Source organism: Gobius niger (assembly GCF_951799975.1).
Source record: "Gobius niger genome assembly, chromosome: 2".
NCBI classification, from domain to species: domain Eukaryota; kingdom Metazoa; phylum Chordata; class Actinopteri; order Gobiiformes; family Gobiidae; genus Gobius; species Gobius niger.
Genome location: NC_136853.1, coordinates 7,430,725 through 7,450,274, shown reverse-complemented (window position 1 = coordinate 7,450,274; position 19,550 = coordinate 7,430,725). Strand labels below are relative to the sequence as shown.

At 43.1% G+C, this 19,550-nt stretch overlaps 1 protein-coding gene across 10 annotated transcripts in view; it reads right to left on the bottom strand.

Moving 5' to 3' along the window:
* The window catches only part of nav3 (neuron navigator 3), a 541,592-nt gene that overhangs the window by 154,852 nt on the left and 367,190 nt on the right, over positions 1-19,550 (bottom strand). Inside the window, exon 1 of one of the 10 annotated variants that reach the window (XM_079582519.1) lies at positions 12,387-13,600. The exons of the other annotated variants lie outside the window; for them this stretch is intronic. Within the exon in view, the coding sequence (XP_079438645.1) occupies positions 12,387-13,044 (658 nt within the window). The 5' untranslated portion in view covers positions 13,045-13,600. Of the gene's footprint in view, positions 1-12,386; positions 13,601-19,550 lie in introns of those variants that run through there. 10 annotated transcript variants of the gene reach the window in all.

The window sequence follows — 19,550 nt, the reverse complement described above, 5'->3', positions numbered from 1 at the left end:
ATTCGATATTGTATTTTTTCCAGTATCGGCTCTGATATCCGATACAGTATCAGATCGGTGCATCCCTAATTATTATAATAAAGGTTTCAGTCATATCTAACGGAGGTCGACATACAGTATGGGTTATTCCAAGGCTGATGCCGATATGCACCAGCCATTTTTTTTAAAAGTCTCGTCTATAATCTTGCGTATGAAGCTTCTGAACGTGTCAAACGTATCAAACTTCACAAAAACAGTTGTGTATCTGCCACACTCGTACGATCAGCCACACACTGGCCTCCCTCCGCACAGCAGCTAATCAGTTCCTGCACATGTGTGAAAGTGCATCCCCACTTTCCCAAGGTGAGACGCCGGAGAGATGCTAATCCCTTATCGTTATTCCGCACCGCGTTCAGGCCCGGGCCGCGGAGTCGAGAGGAGCTGCCAGACACTGACGAAGATCCCGAAGGCCACGACCTGAGCGGCTACGGAGTCTGACCCGGGCACGCCGAGCAAACAGGGGACGGGCGCTGTTGACTCGACAAAATGCTAATGAGCTTATGGGACTGTCAAACACTGGAGCGACGCCGGTGACACTCACTGTGCAGAATCCTTTGATATCACAGTACGTTCATTTAGAGACAACTCCACACAACTAACAACATCTTCATCACTATCTTACACTTTCCCAGTTTGGAAAATGCCGTATTGATCAAAAGCAGCTGAAAAAAATATCAAGTAGTTTCACTTCCTGATCCACAAGTGAGCAAACATAAGCCCCTCCCACCTTCTCTAGCTCCTTTTTACTGAGCAACCATTTCCATAACGAGGAGGGTGGGGGGGTGAGTGGTTTAAGGATTTTAACCACTTAAAGGAACTATACGGAGTTTAAAAAAGTTAAAATTAAGTATTTATGTACATTCATTTCAGTCATGTGACTTTTGTTGTTTTGGTGGCCATTTTGAATACCGAAGTAGCATTATGCAGTACTACAACACATAACAATATCTCTACTCTGGATGAAAATGAAAAACAACTGATTGACAGTGGCATTTTTATGAACTCGTATTCATTGCTCAAGAATAAAACAGTAAAAACACGGCCCCAGAGACGCACGTTTATGTGAAGAAACCAGTGTGTCAGTGTTTGAGATGATAGCATGCTACCGGTTAGTATTTAGCTTCAACAGCTCAGCTCTGACCTCTGAACGACACTCCAAACATCTCGCCTTGGATACAACATGTGATAGAGGTCAGAGCTGTTACTGTAGTATTTCCTCAGTGTTAGTACATATGAGCCACATATGTGTTGAAGCCATTGACAGTTGCTAACTGGTAGCATGCTAACGTCTTGAGCAGCTTAAACACTGACTCAGACTGAGACTCTGTTGGCATGACAAACTGTAAAAATCACAGAAAGGTTTTTATGTTTCCTATTTGAGGTGTTCATTTAGTCTTCAGAGTGAAGCAGATCTTTAGTGAATCCTGCTGTAGCTCGTCTGTGCCACATTTGCTAGTTATATCACATTAACGTGTTTTTACTGTTTTCTTCATGAACAATGATTACGGGTTGATATAAAGGCCACTGTCAATCAGTTGTCTTTCATTTACTTCCTGAGTAGAGATATTATGTTGTAGTACTGCATAATGGTACTTCGGTATTCAAAATGGCCGTCGGAACTATACGTGATGTCATTGGAAACGCATGTATATACCGCTACTTTTTTCCCACGCTTTGAACCTTGGAGCTTATATGAAGGTGCGGCTACTTTATAGATTTGTATTCATTTTATGGTCATACTGAATATTGTGTCATGTGACCAGGATGCCCTCTCATGCGAACAGCTTCAGGTGCTAAATAAATGCGTTTAATTCTCTAAACGTGATCACCACGGACCCAGCTCAAAGCGGCTTCAAACACCGGGCAGTGCTTTAGTTTTGACTGAACACACGTGCATTTAAAGTTATATAATTATATAATCAAAGTTCTATACACACTTTAATAAAAATACATTTAACTGTAGGCCACGTTCTCTTGGAAAATTTGACTGCGCATGAAGAGAAATGTCCAGTATTCCCAGTGGCTAAAGGTGCATGCTTAAAGGGATATTTCAGGATTTTTGACCAAGGGCCTCATTTCCTAGTTATCCAGAGTGTTGCTGGATTCATGCAGTTCTTATATTTGAAGAGTTTCGTGGCACTAGGCTAGTGCATTTCTATGGTATCAGCTAGCCTGCATTAAAAACAGTGTGACCCGCTCCACAGAGCACCTGAGGCAAATCACTTATAACACCAGACTAACCATATAAATGTCTGTGTCCATAGAGTAATGTTTGGAATATAACTGACCTGCATCACATGAATGATCACATTTAGAGGGACTATTTTCTAGCAGATCACTCCGCCGCTGCGTAGCTTACACAACCACGAAGCTGATGCTGCTCAAATATAAGTTATTTTAAATGCAAAATGGTTAACATTACTCTATCGACACAGACATTTAATAATAATAATAATAATAATAATAATAAAAATAATAATGCATTGGTTTTATATAGCGCTTTTCTGGACACTCAAAGACGCTTTACATTGCATTATTCATTCACTCCATACTTGGTGGTTGTAAGCCACTATTGTAGCCACAGCTGCCATGGGGTAGACTGACGGAAGCAAGGCAACCAGTCTGCGCCATCGGCCCCTCCGACCACCACCAACCACTCACTAACACACTACATTCGCCATGGTTAGTCTGGCGTTATATGTGATTTGCCTCAGGTGCACTGTGGAGACTGTTTTTAATGCAGGCTAGCTGATACCATAGGAATGTGCTAGCCTTGCATTAGCCTAGCGCCACGGAACTCTTCAAATATAAGAAGTGCATGAATGAAAAAAATATATATCTCCAGAAAGCCCTATGTCAAAAATCCTGAAATATCCCTTTAAACAGCTGTAGCTTATGGACCAGTGCAGCCTATACTGTATATGTAAAAAAACAAACATATAATCTTTCTAAATTTAGTTGGTGAGGCTTATATTGAGGTGCTCTCAGTCGTCCTGAATATACGGCGCGTCCACAGTGAGTAACGTTATCTCGCTCCAGTGTGTTGGAGCTTCTGCAGACGAATCAAACCTGCTCCTGAACTCTTCCATGTCTTGCATCGATCGCTCGGCGCTGCAGTTGCCGAGCACTTTGTCCGAGGCGGATTTCCCTCCGGAGTTTCTGGTTTTGATTTGGCAACTAACCGGGAACAAAGGAAGCCCGAGACACAGTAAACACATGACGTCTGGGCTAAAGGATGAACCCGAGAACGCTCTGAAGTTTAAGGTAAGACGAGCCCATTCACATCGTGCAGAGGGGAAAAGAAAGGGTTGGTTTAAGACAAAGCAAATACAAGCATCACCGTGTTTCTCCTTAATCACTTGTGAATTCTAATCGGCACTTACGCCTCTCCCGCTAAACGCTTTACTGCGCATTAAGAGCTTGTTAAAACACGGCGATCCCCGGAGGCTAAAGGACCACCGCTAAAGCACCGAGCGGCTTTTTTTTCAAATGCAAATCCGCACAGGGGACCGGGGACGCTGAACAAAACGCACATTTGTCCCGCTACGGGCACAATAACGGAGTAATAATGAAATATTGATCGTCCCGGCTGCTGATTCACAGACGGGAGGAGAGAGGGGGAGGTGAGGACGGAGGTGTGAAGCTCTTTCTACGTCTGCGCCGCTTACTGCTGTGTCATGTTACTTTCTCGCAATTAGCGAAGGGCGGACGGATGCCAAAATATTGACATTTCGATTCTGGGGGCCGTATAAAGTGTCGATCTCAGTGTCCATACTGTTATTTAGTTACAATTATTAGCTTTTATCCATTTGAATTGGTAGATGGGGAAAAGTCCATAATACTTAACCTTAAAAAACCTTAAAACAAATCTGCTGTTGTTTTAAAGGTCCTATAGCTGGGTTTCAGTGACATCACAGCGTTCTAAAGGCCTATACTGTTATATAGAGGAAAGATTATTTTGCTTTTGTACAGAGAGATCATGGACCCAGTGACTGATATTAATGATCATTTTTTAAATTCATATATTTTCTTTTTAGCTACGACTTGTGAAAGTGTAATGTTGTTAATAGGAAAAACCGGCTACCCCCCCGCTGGGCCCGATGACATCATCATAATCTAGAACCTGTAACCCAGCAATATCATGCAAAATCGACTTTTTGGAGCTTTTAGCCATGTTGTAATGTTATTTCCTTATCAATAACAGAGTGGTTCTCAGCAATCCTGCTGAATACGTCATACTGTCAAACAGGAAGAGCCCGATGTCTGTAATGTGATGCCTTATGGCCTGATTTTGATTTATAAAACTGATTTTTCATTATTTCTGTTGTAAGAAATAAAGAAAGAAAAACAGAAAAAAAAAAAAAAAAAGTGCCTGAGGCGTCAGCGCTGGCCTGCAGAGAAAACAAACGCACCCCTGCGCGTCTGAACAGACGTCATGTTTGCACTGAAAGCTTTGAAGAAGGAGCTCTTTCTAACCTACTCTGGACACGCCTGTTCTTTTTTCTTATCTAACGATAATGTCACAGAGAAAAGCACGTTTGAGAGATGCAGACTTTATTCAACCTTCTTAAAGAAGAGGCCACTCGCCAGAAGTTGGAATTTCTTTCCAGGATTCAGCGACTTTCACCAAAATAGTGTTTTTCTGTGTCTGTCTCTGATGGATGTTTGGTGAACCTTCACCAGAATCAAAGTGGATTAACTTTTATAACCAACGCGAGTCCCATAAGGTAAACACCTGATGGAGCGGCCAGGACAGAGCAGTGAGTCAATCAAAACACGTGCTAGCTTGTGTGTTAGCTTGTGTGTTAGCGTGTGTGTTAGCGTGTGTGTTAGCCATTTACAAAGATGTGTTGCAAATGTCAACTCCTTAATAACTGGATTGTGAAGTAACTTCACTTATGCTGTGATATTTGTATTTCTTTTACTGCTAATAATGCATGGGCGGATTAGCTCGGAGTTAACTGATTCGAAGCATCTTGTCTTCCGGGTTTGAAAAATAACCCCAGAAAATACTTATATTTCTCACAAAAAAATAGCACTCCATAGTGGTAGAGGTACAATATATCATGTAAATGCCTATAGTTTACTTTGGGATGTCTAAAATAGCAGGATACAGATCCTTTAATATGTTTAGTATTCTAACATGTTTCTACCTTAATAGCCTAATAATAATAGTGATGTGTGCGTGACGACATGTGAGACTTCATCTCTTTCCAAATGTGCCGCTAAAGAATCAGAGCTTCAGAGCTGCTTCAGTCTGTTACAAATTTTGTACTGCGCCTTCTCATTACACGATTGAAGTGCCAGTGGAAAATGTGTGCAATAGATGTTTCAAACGGGGCTGTAGTGGTTAGAGTATTTGCACGAACAACCTGATAATGGCGCTTGAACGATAAGACCAATGAAAGGCCGATGATTCAGAGAACGATTCTTTATAGTGCGGTTCTGTTTTCTACAAAGCTTCAGTCACGGCACATCCGGGAATCAAAGTGTTTATAGAAGAGTGTGCAATCTGTTTACTTCATTCAGACGGCACTTTCACCTGGAAACAAAGAAACGCTGCAAAACAGTGATTCTTACTTTTAACTTTAACTGCATTTAAAAAAAAACAAAAAACTATTAACACTAAACAAGCAGGATCTCACCGATAAACAGCTGAGTATTGACCCATTATTTGACCTTTCAAGTACCAAGAGCTGGGGCGCAGCATGAAAAGCATGTCACTGGACCCATAGAGTTCGGGAATGTGACGTCATAGCGCTAAGGGGATTAGCAGCAATGATAAACTAATGGAGATTTTAAAAGTTAAAACACTGGAGTCACATTAAAACACTTGGACACCACAGTGAGTTGGATGTTTTTACCAGCAGTAACTCAGCAGCTAACGGAGTTGTTCCACTGCTATTTTCTCCACTTTTTATGCTGTTTTTAGCTCATGTTAGTCAATGGAAATGTATTCTGACAGCTGCAAAGATGGCGGATCTCCATGGCTCTTTAGAATGTTGTGATGCCACGTAAATGCAACCTATTGACTACTGCAAGGGCATCCAAGCCCCTCAACACCCCTGTCCTTCAGGACCTCCACAGTCCCTCAAAGCATCCAGTTCAAGGTCCTCCTTGTCACTTTCAAAGCCCTCCATTATAGGCCCCTCCATACCTCACTGACCTCCACCACCACCACACTCCATCTCGCTCCCTCCACTCCTCCGACGCCTGTCCCCACCGTTTAGGTAATTTGGAGCAGATTGAAGCTATTTGGGCAAATTGCAGGAAGGTATTTACATATTTACTAGCCAGCTTCTCTAAGGGCAATAATGAGCCCTCGTGAATAATATCGGAGATTTGTAGTATCTTATCCACACCCTATTTGGTAAAGGATTCTCTCCCGCTGTAATAGCCATATTATGCCATATTGGGCAAGATTGTTTGTTTGTTTGTTTGTGTAGTTTATTTGAGCAATTAACATTTTCTCTTTCTCCATAGTTTCACAATCATACAGTTAATGGAAGCTCAAAGGGAGTCGACTGAAGCAAAAGCTTATAAGTGCCGACCCCTTGTTCATGTACATTACATTTGCAATTCATGATGCTACAGTTATACATTTCTTTTACATTTACATTAAATAAACAAAGTACAATCCTTTCTGAGTATTCTATACTAGTTTCAGAACACAAATATATACCTATATGTATTTGTGAGTTAAATTTTATCCTACTGTTGCTAAGATGCGAATACCATTTTTGTATAACTCATTTTTTGGTGCATTGTACTGTAAATAACCTTACACAGTCACAGTGGGATATAGGCCAAATAATACCCATGTCAGAGTGGAAACCAATTTGGCAGAACATAACGAAAATATGAGACTTTGGATGATACAATTTAACACCCTGCATAGAGCTTATGTAACACCAGCCAAACTCAGACTAATAGGTCAAAGGGGAACATTAGTCCACATGCTATGGTATTGTCCTGAGATTGTGCTCATTTTTGGAGGCAATATCTAAGTTCTTGAATGTCAACCTGCCCCCTTGCCCGGCTACCTGTTTAGTCAGTGGGATACAGAGATGCTCAATTGGCAAACAAACAAAACTATAAAGTAGCGTTCATCGCTGCAATAAATAATAATAATGATTAACTGGGAAAAATAACGCTAATTAAACTGTTTTGCAAAAGAAAAAATGGTTACATGGATGTATAGATCTACTGGCTATGGGACGAAGTATTGACTGAAATGGAGATTTGAATTTTGATTTTGAGCAACTTTGCAATAGCATATAGCAGGGACTGCAAAGGGCAAATAATGCAATTTCTGGAAGGTCATGTATGCGTTTCCAATGACATCACACATGGTTCCGGCGGCCATTCTGAATACCGAAGTAGAATTATGCAGTAATACAACATGTAACAATATCTTTACTCAGGATGAAAATGAAAGACAACTGTTTGACTGTGGCATTTTTATGAACTCGCAATCATTGCTCAAGAAGAAAACAGTTAAAACACGGCCCAAGAGACGTAGCAGCTCTGTCTGTGGAGCTACAGCAGGATTTACTAAAGATCTGCTTCACTCTGAAGACTAAACTAACACATCAAAGAGGCAACAGAAAACCTTTCTCTTTGATTTTTACAGTTTGTCATGTCAACAGAGTCTCAGTCTGAGTCAGTGTTTAAGCTGCTCAAGACGTTAGCATGCTACCGGTTAGCAACTGTCAACAACCAACTGTCAATGGCTTCACACTGAGGAAATACAGCTCTGACCTCTGTCACATGTTGTAGTCAAGGTTTCGAGTTTGGTTCAGGGTTTTCTCTTGGAGAGGTCGGAGCTGAACTGTTGAAGCAAAATGCTAACCGGTAGCATGCTAACGTCTTAAACACACATAAATGTGCGTCTCTGGGGCCGTGTTTTTATTATCTTCTTGAGAGTAGATATTGAGAAAGATATTTTTACATGTTGTAGTACTGCATAATTCTACGTCGGTATTCAAAATGGCCGCCAAAACAACAAAAGTCACATGACTGAAAAGCATCTATAGCTGTAGGCTGTATCTGTATTTGCTGTCTTCAGTTTGGATGTTCGGGATTGGCGAAAGTTAGCGCTGTTAACCATGATTGACCTAAATTAGACTAAAAAATGCCTAAACTGGATGTAAACTAGGTCTAAACCAGAAAAACGCCTCATTTAAATGCATTACTGCAGCATAAAAGAAGTCATCTTTACCACCTGAAGAAGCCATAAGTACCACACATAATTAGTGCAGCAAAAAATGATCAAAATTGATTAAAAAAACTGCAATTTGAGTAATCGCAATAAGAAAAACTCACAATGCTCCAATAATAATGTCCTCAGTGAAGTCTCCTGTCTTTTTATGTATGAAACCCACAAACCGCGCAAAACACACAAATCTAATCAGAATCTCAATTGCAATTAGACATTTCCGCCATCGCTGTTCGCTGTGAGAAATCTTTGCTGTGCTGTTCATTCCACCTGGCTAAACCTCTGGCTCCTGATAATCGCATTACCCTCAGAAGAAAAAAAAAAAAATGCAGCTTTTCTTATCAGCCAAAGCCCCTATATAGCGTTCCTCCCACAGACGGAGCAGGTATGAGGTTTGGACACCTGCTCCCACCACACAAAGTGTGAAATAGAAAAATGACACATCATAAAAATTCAGCGTCTGTTCGAATGCAGCACCTGTGGGAGTCGGAACAAGGGGAAAAGACAGGCCAATATTTAACAGTGACACAGCACAGACCCGAAGCACAATGGAGCTTTGTGTCAGCGGCCCAGAGTGCTTTTTGGTATGTGCATTTTTGACAGCGATTTTACAAAACTATCTGGTGTTTTAGCATGGGAGAAAATTCACAACACTGCTAGCTGGAAAATCGTCACAGAGCAGAAATGTTACAATGGAAAGACAACTGTTTTCCATATTCAAAAACAATATGGCCACAAGTCAAGAATCAAATCATGAATGTCACAAACAAGCAATCCAGCGGGTTCAACGTCCTGGAGTAAGACAGGCCAGCATTTTGTCTCTGTTTTTATTTAAAGGGGCTAGATGCAAGTTTGTCATTTTATGCTCACTACTGCCGCCTCAGGTCTTATGCGTAACTGCAGCTTCTACATAAAGCTCATGCATGACGGCACTTCGGACCCGAATTAACAACATTTTGAGTGACAGTTCAGGATTTTAGAGGCAGTTGTGGTGAACAAGTCTGGGCTCATTCTACACATGAGGACATGGCTGGAACATGTAGGGGGAGGAAAATACTTAGTTTTAACATTTTTAAACTCTGTATAGTCCCTTTAATGTATATATGGACGACTTGCCAAAGATTTGACATGATTGTGGAACGGGCTGTAGGGTTGGCAACAGTACCATTAACCACCTAATGTACCCTGATGACCTTGTTATTTTTTGTCCATATTGCAAGAGCTGTTGCACGTGTGATCTCAGTATAGAACAGACTTTGATATCAAATACAACTCAAAGAAAAACCCGGAGCAGAGAGGACTCCAAAACTTTCATTCCCTGATTTCTTTTTATCAGGAAATGGCTTAAGGTCACTGATGAATGCAAATATTTGGGGCACTATGTGACTACAGACAGTGTCGCTTTATGGACAGGCCGACAAGCTGATCCGCAGGTTTGGAATGTGGATGTGTATGTGAAGGCGTATTGCACTCACATGTAGAACTGCTCACCTGTGGAGGCGCTACCAAAAGAGAGTAGCTTGCATTAGCTTACTGTGGCCTATAATGATGCCATGATCCAAAATGCCAAAATCTTGTGCAGGTGCGTGTGAAGGCTTACGAAGTCAGTGAACAGAATCATCACTGCATTGACCAACACTGGACTAAGCTCAGTGTGATATTCTTCTTGTATATGGACTCTGCTGAGCCTCTGCAGGAGATAATGTAATGTTTCTGTGTGTGTCTTTTCTTTAGACCATCGTCTAGTGTCCGGAATAAAGTCAATAATATAATCATTCCTACCAATGGAAGACGCTGTCCCAACAAGCCGTCACTGACCTGGTTTCTGAATACTGTTTTTGTGTCTTTGGCCAACACATTTTACCCACCAGGCCTCGAGTGTTGACGGAGGAAAACAAAGCACCTGGAGAAACCACCCAAGCAGCAAAGAACCTGCAAACTTCACGCAGAAAGACCTCGAAGACCTCATTGAGCCAAGGATTTTGACTATGTTGCCGCCGCATCACCCTCAGATACAATTTCTTTATGTATTCACTATCTACAACATTCATTTGAGATTTTATGTTTGAACCCAAACCCTGCGAGGGTGTATCAGGTTTGATTCCAAGGAGGGGGTGTTCTGTGAGAGGTTTGCATGTTCTGCCTGGGTCTTTGTCATGTCTTGCCAACCCTTCAGCTGCAAAAGACAAAGTTCGCAAAGTATGTGCCGTTCCAGGGAGGAAACCAGGGGTATTTGGGTCCTGGGACCAAACGGGGGCCAGTTTAGAAAAAGGAGAGGGGGAGGTGAGGACAGAGGTGACTGCTGTGTCATGTTACTTTCTCGCAATTAGCGAAGGGCGGACGGATAACAGAATATTGACATTTTGATTCTGGGGGCCGTGCAAAGTGTCGACCTCAGTATCAATGCTGTTATTTAGATACAATTATTAGTTTTTACCCAATCTGTTGAATTGGTAGATGGGATTTTGTTTGTTTTTTACTTGTTTTAAGGTGCTAGTAATATATGGACTTTGCCTGTCTGCTCTTGTTTAAATATGTTTTTACCTTAATAAACTATAATAATAACAGTGACGATCGCTTTCCTTCAGAGCTTCACAGCTGCTTCAATCTAGGCCTATTTCCTCCTAAAATGGGCCTAAATTGGACCAAAATAGACTTAAATAGAAACAAAAACAAGATCTGTGAATCATTTGGGGTCTGACACCTGGCCAGTTTACTGTAGGTAACATTGTAAGCTCTCGTGGAAAGTGTTGCTCGTGTTGAATAAGTGAAATGCACATCTGTCCACGCATGGGTCAGGTTCCTAGAAATCGGCTTCCCAACAAACCCTGTCGTCATTGAACTGTGTGTACGAGATCAGGCAGCAGACCGTGAACACTGAAGTATATTAAGCCATAATCATGAACTTTAAGGCTTACAGGCTCTGGTTTAAAGAATTGAAGTCTTAAGTGTTGTTTCTTGCACACATTTATTTAATCAATATCTTGGATCTGGCCACAATGTTTCCAGTGGAACTACTTGACAAAAACAAGGATTGCGTCTGGGCTATTTTTCTTTTTCAACAGCATATAATTTGTCCTTCTCACTACTTAGATTCATGTGTCATTATGAAGCCGGTGGAGAGCGATTTCTCATCCCTGTTAGAACATTAGTCCAGTGCTCCGGTCTCTACACTGGCTTCCTGCCACTCAGAGAATAGATTATAAAATAGCTCTGCTAGTTTACAAGTCTCTTCATGTTCAGGCACCAAAATATATAGCTGACATGGTACAGCAGCATGAACCATCTCGGGCCCTGAGATCTTCAGGGAGGGGGTCTCCTGGTGGATCCTAGAGTCAGCGCTAAACACGGTGAGGCTGCTTTTCAGTTTCACGCAGAAAAACTGTGGAACAGCCTCAACGAGGACGTGAGACAGGCCTCAACCCTTACTATGATTAAGTCCAGGCTGAAAACATGCCTATTTACTGCTGCCTATGGCAATTGATGGTATTTTAATGTATCCGTATTTGCAGTTTTGTATATTTTTATGAGTGTATTGATTGGTTTGTTTTATTGTGTCTTTATTGTGTTTTTGATGTTGCTGTGAGGCACATTGAGTTGCCTTGTGCATGCAATGTGCTGTACAAATAAATGCCTTGCCTGCTTAGATATTCTGCAATATCGGTGACGTGAGGCCACAGTTTCAGACCCTGGACTTCGTTGTAGCCAATATGATATCTATTCGCCTTCAAGGGTCAGAAATGTGTTTGTCTCTGGACTGGTAGTCACATTTGACAGCATCTCTCTGCGCTCTTCTTTCCGCTTGTCTTTCTCTTTCAGTCCTGGTTGTAACAAGGAAATCCGCAACGACTAGAAACTAAATCATCAACTCTCCGAGGATCATTGCTCTGCTTATCGCTTCTCGCTATCTGTCAAAAGTGTTGTTTGGTAGCTATAACGTTTACCTTACCCATAAAGCACCTGCAGCCCCCAGATGTGCAATTCGCTTATTGTTTGGGCGGCTGACGGGCTTTCCTGAAACACATTTTGCATTTGTAACTGGCTCACAAACTCTCTTTTCCGTATGGATTCTGAAAACAGTTCTGCATCAACAAAGACATACACGGACGCTGTTGAATGCCTGACTTACTTTGGCGAGGCTGCGGTTGTAGCGCCTTCTCCAGATCGCCCAGCATGGTCAGTATCACCTCCTTATCCAACTGGGCGGTGCCTTCTCTGGGCCCTCCCTCGGACACCTCCTCGGCCGCCCAGTACCCCCCGTCCCCCGCCGCCCTCTCCTCCTTCTTCGCCTCGTCCGCCGAACGCCCGCTCTTACCCCCGTCCTCCTCCACCCCCTCTCGGGATATCCTCCTGGGTTGCCCCCCGCTGTACGACGCCCGTTGCGCGCGGCACCTCCACGGGACAGGTATGAGCGAGTGCTCCGACTGGGACAGCACTTTGGTGAGAGACAGGGACAGCGATCGCGCCCTTGTCCCGCGTGTCGCCTCCTTTCTCGGGCTTCCTTGCAGGCTACCACCGCCGCCACCACCACCACCGCCGCCGCCGCCGCCTCCACCAACCGGCATCCCGAAAGCCCCGTGGTGCTTGGGGTAGTTGTGCGTGTAGGAATGCCGAGTGTTTGGGGGCTCGTCCGGGAAAACCGCCGAATGCTCCCTCTCGCTGAACAGTGTCAGGTTGTTGAGCGATCGCTGCTTGATTCTGAGATTGAGGTTGTCTGGAAGCGGCTGCGGGGGCCGCCGGGCCGGGCTGCCCCCTTGGTAAACCGAAAACTCTGCGCCTCTTTTCATTTTCACCAATACCTTTTTTCCCTTTTTTTTTTTACCTCCAATTGTGCAAACTTAGGCTAACGTTTGCTTGTAGTTGTCTGGCTTCCCAATTTAGTGTCACCATTGATGCCAAAATGAAGAAGTGACTAACCAAAATCCCCGAGCCCCTCTCTAATGTCCATTGTCCGGTGTTTTGTGGCAAGCTCTGGATGGCAGAATCCGTGGTCGTAGAATCCATGTTAGTTCCCAGATCGATTCCAGATCCACCTGTTTCGTGTCTTGCGCCGTCTCCACTCAGCGTAGTAAGGGGCGTGGGGGATTCAGCTGCTACATCTTGCAATCTTTTCCCTCTGAGCTTCTCTCCCCATCACTTTAAATGACGTCCGTTGAAAGCCTGTCCATTGCCATGGATTTAATTAGCGCCTTCTTGGCAGCGCTAACCTAACCCCCCCTCCTCTTGTTTTGGGAGGAGGGAATGAAGCGAAGGGGAGATGGGAGAGCGGAGCCGGCACACGCTGCTCGAATAGCTTTGACAGAGTGTTTTGCTTCAGTCTGCAGCCCAGCGCCCTCTCTCTCTCTCTCTGTTTTCTCTCTCCCTCCTCACTCCCTCTGAACCCGCCTCTCTGTCTTTACCTCGCTGTCTTGAGTTTGCGAGTCCCTTCCATTAAACCCGTGCCTCCATCTGTGCTCAAATCTCCCCAGAAATACAATAGGATGAGCAACAAACACAGGAAAGCGACAGCTAGTATTGATGATTCAGCGATTGCAATAGAAATGAAGGGTTGAGTTTATGACCATTGTAGGAAAATGCAATTTCCCCGTCGTTTTAAAGGATCAATGATGCCACTGTCCAGGTCAACGTAAAAGAGCTATTGATCTGAAAAGGGCGGTCATTTTGGGTGATTGTGATTCCAAACGTGGGAATCACAATAAACAGTGAAGCCCAGTAAACGCCAGGAACGTAAAGGCGAGACATATATCGCCTTATAGATAAGGCATTTTAATACATAATGGTAAATGGTCTAAACTCTTACAGCGCTTTTCCACCAGTACTCAAAGCTCAAAATAAGATACAAAGATTTCTTCAGAAGGGAACAAACTCGGTTTTAGTTAAAAAATAATTCAATATTTGTCTTGTGTTTTGGGGCTAAATAAATCAAGCATGTAATAAAAAATGAAAAAGGTAAAGACATTTTCAAAATATTAAGAACAAGACTTGTTCTTAGTTGATGCTTGGTGCTAGAGTAGTTGTTGTGTTAATAAAAACCTCATGTAACGTTTTGTAAGTTATGTGTCTGAATGTCTCCCTGCAGACTTTTGTGATATTACTTCCACAAAGTAAAAGATATATTTGCATAACACAGCAGTGTGGAGGACACTGTTATACGACCAATGGGAGAGGAAAGTGCTTCTCTTTGGTCCTCATGGCGGGGAGCTGCTGTAATACCACCGCCTGGTGGCCAGGGGCGACTCCCAAACACTGCCAGGTGACCATGTTAGCTTCACAGGCCACATGGGCTCATTACTGTGACTGGGGTTTAACGGCTGACCGTCTGTCTCTTGTGTTTTATGTCTATGGTTACGATGATACCAAATTGACCCTTTAATTGTTTGTAAACATTCCAGGCTTAGCTGGAGGTGGGAAGCGAGATTCCTATCTCTCTCCATTGTAGCTGTTGTCATAGTAACGACAAACAAATGTCTAGCTTTTGTTGGAAATATCAGATAAACCTTGTTTTATCGTCTCAAATGTCCTTCCTCTTGTTCGTGCACCTTAAGCCAGGTCCACATTTTAGTTGTAATTTTACACTTATAATCGCTAGTTTTAGTTTAATCTTATTTCTCATGATCACTTCCTCCTCCGGCTGATGTCACTGATGATGTCAGCAGCAACAGGGTCTACTGATACAGACGGCATCTCGTCATAGAAGGGGGCGTGGCCTCGCCGAGGGGGAAAATAAAATATTTTGGGAAACACAATTTTTAACAGTTTTTTAGCCATTTCCTGATCAAGTTAAGTCTAAATCAGGTCCGTATGGATGTTTAGATTGTTCAGGAGAAGTGAAAAATGGGCATTCGTAGCTAGAGCAATCTAGCAATAGCATTAGCACAATGCTAACATGAAGCATTACGTTAGCATTCTCCGTTATTCATGTATTTATGGGCTGTTGAACTACTAAAACCTCTCCATGTCTTTGTATCTTTATCTAGTAGAAAACTATATTCATAATTCAGCATTTGTTAAAGTAGTTTTTGAATAATTAGAAAAAGTAAAACATTTTCTCCTAATTGTTTTCCCCTTAACTGTTGACCATATATGGGGGGTTCCAGAGATGCCGTCTGTAGAGTTCGGGAAATTCCACAGTTAACATGGAGATCCGCCATCTTTGCAGCTGTTAGCATACATTTCCATTGAGCAACATTAGCTAAAAACATCATAAATGTGGAGAAAAAAGCCGTCTGGTGTCCAAGTGTTTAAACATGAACAATAACTCCAGTGTTTTAACTTTTAAAATCTCCATTAGTTTATTATTGCTGCAACTGTCGGCTATGGCTGCACTATTTGTGATTTGAGGAATAATGTCATACAAGGAACACTCTAAGGAAAGTTTGGTCTATTTTTTACTTTGACATTAAAACCAAGACGATAAGGGAATCTCAAAATGGACCGCCGGCTGTTTTCACCTGCCACGTCTCGCCTTGAAGCAAAGCTAAAAACAACAGAATGACTCTCCTCAGCTCAGCACCAAGGTTACTAAGGTGAAGGTTACGTTGAATACATTTTCCTCGTGCACCATGGGAATTGTCTGCTGCCTGATGTGGTCCCTCCTTCCCTTCAGCACCTGTCCATCCCGCTGTCTGAGCCGCTCCTCCCCCGCTGCCACTCACACTCTCCGGTACTTAATTAAAAGCTTGTCTTGAAGAGCTAAACAGACGAGACGTGGCTTATCGAGGATCAACAATGAGACCGCACTCCGCCGAGCACATCCCTTCATCACCGGGCGCTTTATTAGAACCGCCGTCAGGGCGAACAGACGACCCCAACAGGCAGTACACGGCGTCCTGCGAGGCTCAAACGGACGCATCAGAGTCCTGTGGGGACGCTACAAGATGGAAACTGATGGATTACATGATATTTACAAAAAAACTACTTTATTTAAAGATCGAATATGTCAACAGCCCCTCCTGAAAGCGCTACCTTAACGTGGTGGAGGGTTTGAGCGCCCGAATGATCCTGGGAGCTCTGTTGTCGGGGGCTTTGTGCTCCTGCTCTGTTTTATTGCCTTAATGTTCGGTGCAGCTGTGAGGCAACTTCTGTTGTGATATTGGGCTACACAAAACCATTAAACTTAAACTTGAGGCGCTGTGATGCTAGCACAGACAATAAAACAAGCTGTAGTAAACTGTGCAGCAAACCTTTGTGGAATGTAAACCGTGAAAATGAAACTGATTCAAGGATTTAGGATCTACAGAAGAGACGAGGAGGGGAGTTTATTCTTCAGACGTAACGGGACTAAAGCAGAAAAACTTTAGTCCCTTTAGTTACTTTAGTTACTGTCAGTCCAAAAACACAGACTGACTCCTTGTCACCCGTGGCTTGTGGACGGCAGTGGAGCAAAGAGGAGCAGAGTCAAAGCATCATAGATCCATGAGGAAAACTCATGATAAGGTCAGTAGATTATGGATCACAGACTCTGGAGCTGTGATGTCATCGTTTTAGTAAAAGTTGCGGAGACGTCGTAACAACGGCATCATGTAAATGGCAATTTGAGATCTTTCCACTCTGGGCTTAATTTGGAAAATGACCCCCAAAAATATCTTTGCGTTTAGTCCTCACCTCGACTTCGTATGGACAGGGTCAACGATCTTCTACATTCTACACTTTTACATAACAAAGTCGTCACACGTCAAAGGAGTTGAGGAGCAGTGAGCCACAGGAGTTACTCCTCCTAAACTCAACCTTTCAGCTGTTCGTCAATAGAAATATGTGATTAAAATTGTATCTAATGTTTAGTGCGTCTTCCCTCCTCATGCGGGGAGTCTATAGAGGGTGGACAGAATTAATGGCACAGGCCTAAAGCAAGCAGTGCAGCAAATGGGGCAGTGACACCACATTTATAACACTTAGCACGGAGCGACCTGAAAAAGTTAGCGCGCTTTGGTGTAGTATTTTCGAAGGGGACACTTTGTCTTTGCATTCGGGGGCGACACTTCTGTCCCACAATGTCAGCAAGCTGAGAAAGTGCTTCACATGAGCGCTTACAGGACCCGGGAGAGTGATTAAGAAAAATGTCCATAATTATCGATAGAAAAACTAGAGGGACGTAATTGACTTTTCGCAAAACTCCGCCCCCAATAAGGTCATCGTCCCATCATACCTCAGGGAAAACGGAGCCACCCGACATTTTCCAAATCTCCTGCCAAAGAAGGAAGTGCAGCGTGTTTTTCCCCTTTCAAAGACATTAAAAAGCAGAAGCGCCTGCTAACTTGTAACCCAAGGTAAGACTTGTTCATCATCTTGTCGTTGCTGGACATCGTCATCAAAAAGCTGTTTCTGCCGCTGGAATATCTGCCACTTGTGCTTTTTAAGTGCTAGAGGGAGTTGCTTTTTTAGAGAATCATGAGTAATATGTTTCCTCGTTGACTCAAACTTTGAGTGAGGAGAGGAGTGAGGATGCAAAGTGGATGTACTGTACCTCTTTGCGCTCTATTGACTATTAACTGTGTTGTGAAGCACTTTGTGGCCTTTGCCTGTCAAAGGTGCTATATAAATAAAGATTACGTACTTACTTACTTACTACTGGTCCCACTGCGTCTGCAGAGATGCAAAATAACAACAAACTCTGTTAAAACTCCAAAAATGAAGAGTTTAAAGTCACAACAGAGGCACTAACTGTTGGAATCATGTCACCTTATAGAAATGCAGGGTTTATACAGGTGACAGAAAGTCAGATCTAATGCTTTTTAATGCCTACACGTAATACTGCATGTGGTCTAAACAGAGTGGAGGAGAGTGAGGGGCAGGGCCGTGGGAAGATATTTTGGCTAGGGGGTGCTGAGAGACAAGATTGACCCCCAAAACTCTATTTCTTTGCTTATTTCCTATTTATTTAATATTGCCTGTAATGCATAGACAATCCATCAGGGGGGGGGTGCAGTAGCTCCCTCAGCACCCTGGGTTCCCATGGCCTTGGTGAGGGGCGTGGGCGCCGGGGGAAGCCAGGTGAGGGGAGGGGGTGGAGCAGAGTTCACTGCTCCACATACCAATGCAAACAATTCAAAAAGACATTGGTTAAGGCAGCTTTAAAGAATAGAATTGGATTTACAAACTTTTAAGTTCTTTACACACTTTAAATAAAAGTAAATGTAACTATGGAACGCTTTTCGCTTGAAATATATGACTTGAGGAAAGTCCTGTATTTCCTGTAGCTTGTATGTATAGCGTGTATACAGACCAATGTGGCCTATAGATGTATAATTATATTCAGGTGCGCTCAATAGTCCGGAAATCTACACAAAAATCTATGCTTTAATAACGAAAAAGATCTTCATCCATTCCAATAAACAAAGACAGATATTTGGATATTTAAAAGCAAATTGGAAGATTTTACAGAAATGTTCTATATTATACTTTCAACACCCCATGAAGTTCACACACCTTGTAGATTTTCCTCGTTCCGTAGCACTGACCTCCTGACCCTCCTTTTCCCACGTGGTCCCAGTGCTGTTGATGCAGTCAGTGTAAAATAAGCCTGTCTTGTCCTGTGGCGTTGGCGGTCAGCGCACGCTCCTGCGTCCCCCTGAAAACCCCAGCCCCGCCCACAGCGGCGACGCCTCGGGAGACGACGTAAGGACGTGTGACAACAGACACGGGGCTTTTCAAACGCTCGTCCGCGCACAAAAGGCTCTGGTCAGTTCCAACGGGCTAATTCTGTCCTGGGAATGACGGCCTTGGGGAAAACCGCGCCGCAGCAAAACGCCTGGAATGTTCGGGACATTTCCAAACGGGTCATTACGGCGTTTGTTTGTGCTCGGCGGGCGCGGCTCACTTTGAACCTCACGTCTTTTTTTCTTCTGCAGGACAAGTGTTTTCGGTTACGTAGTTTATCATCTGACCTGCAGGGGGATGTCAGGGAAGGTCAGTGGTTTTCTGGTTACTGGTGTATTTGAGAAAAAGTACTGAAACTAAAACAGAGTGAAGTAAAACACACAGATTGAGATGATCTTAGAGGAGTTACAAACTATCTTCTTAAATAAATATGCCATAATAATAAAGGAGTATTGTGCTTTGCAAGCTTCTCAAAGCTCTACACAAGGGTTGGGCGATAATAACCTAAACATGAATCACGATTATGATGATTAATTTAACTGATTGAGTAAAGTTCTTAAACATAATCCCTGAGTCATGTCTGAGTGGTCAAAACTATCAGTCTAAACCTGCTGTCCTACTCATATTCCTCTGTCTGACTCTGCCACAGTAAAACTCTCCCAGCTGCTGGAACAGTGACAGATTTTATTTTGAAAGG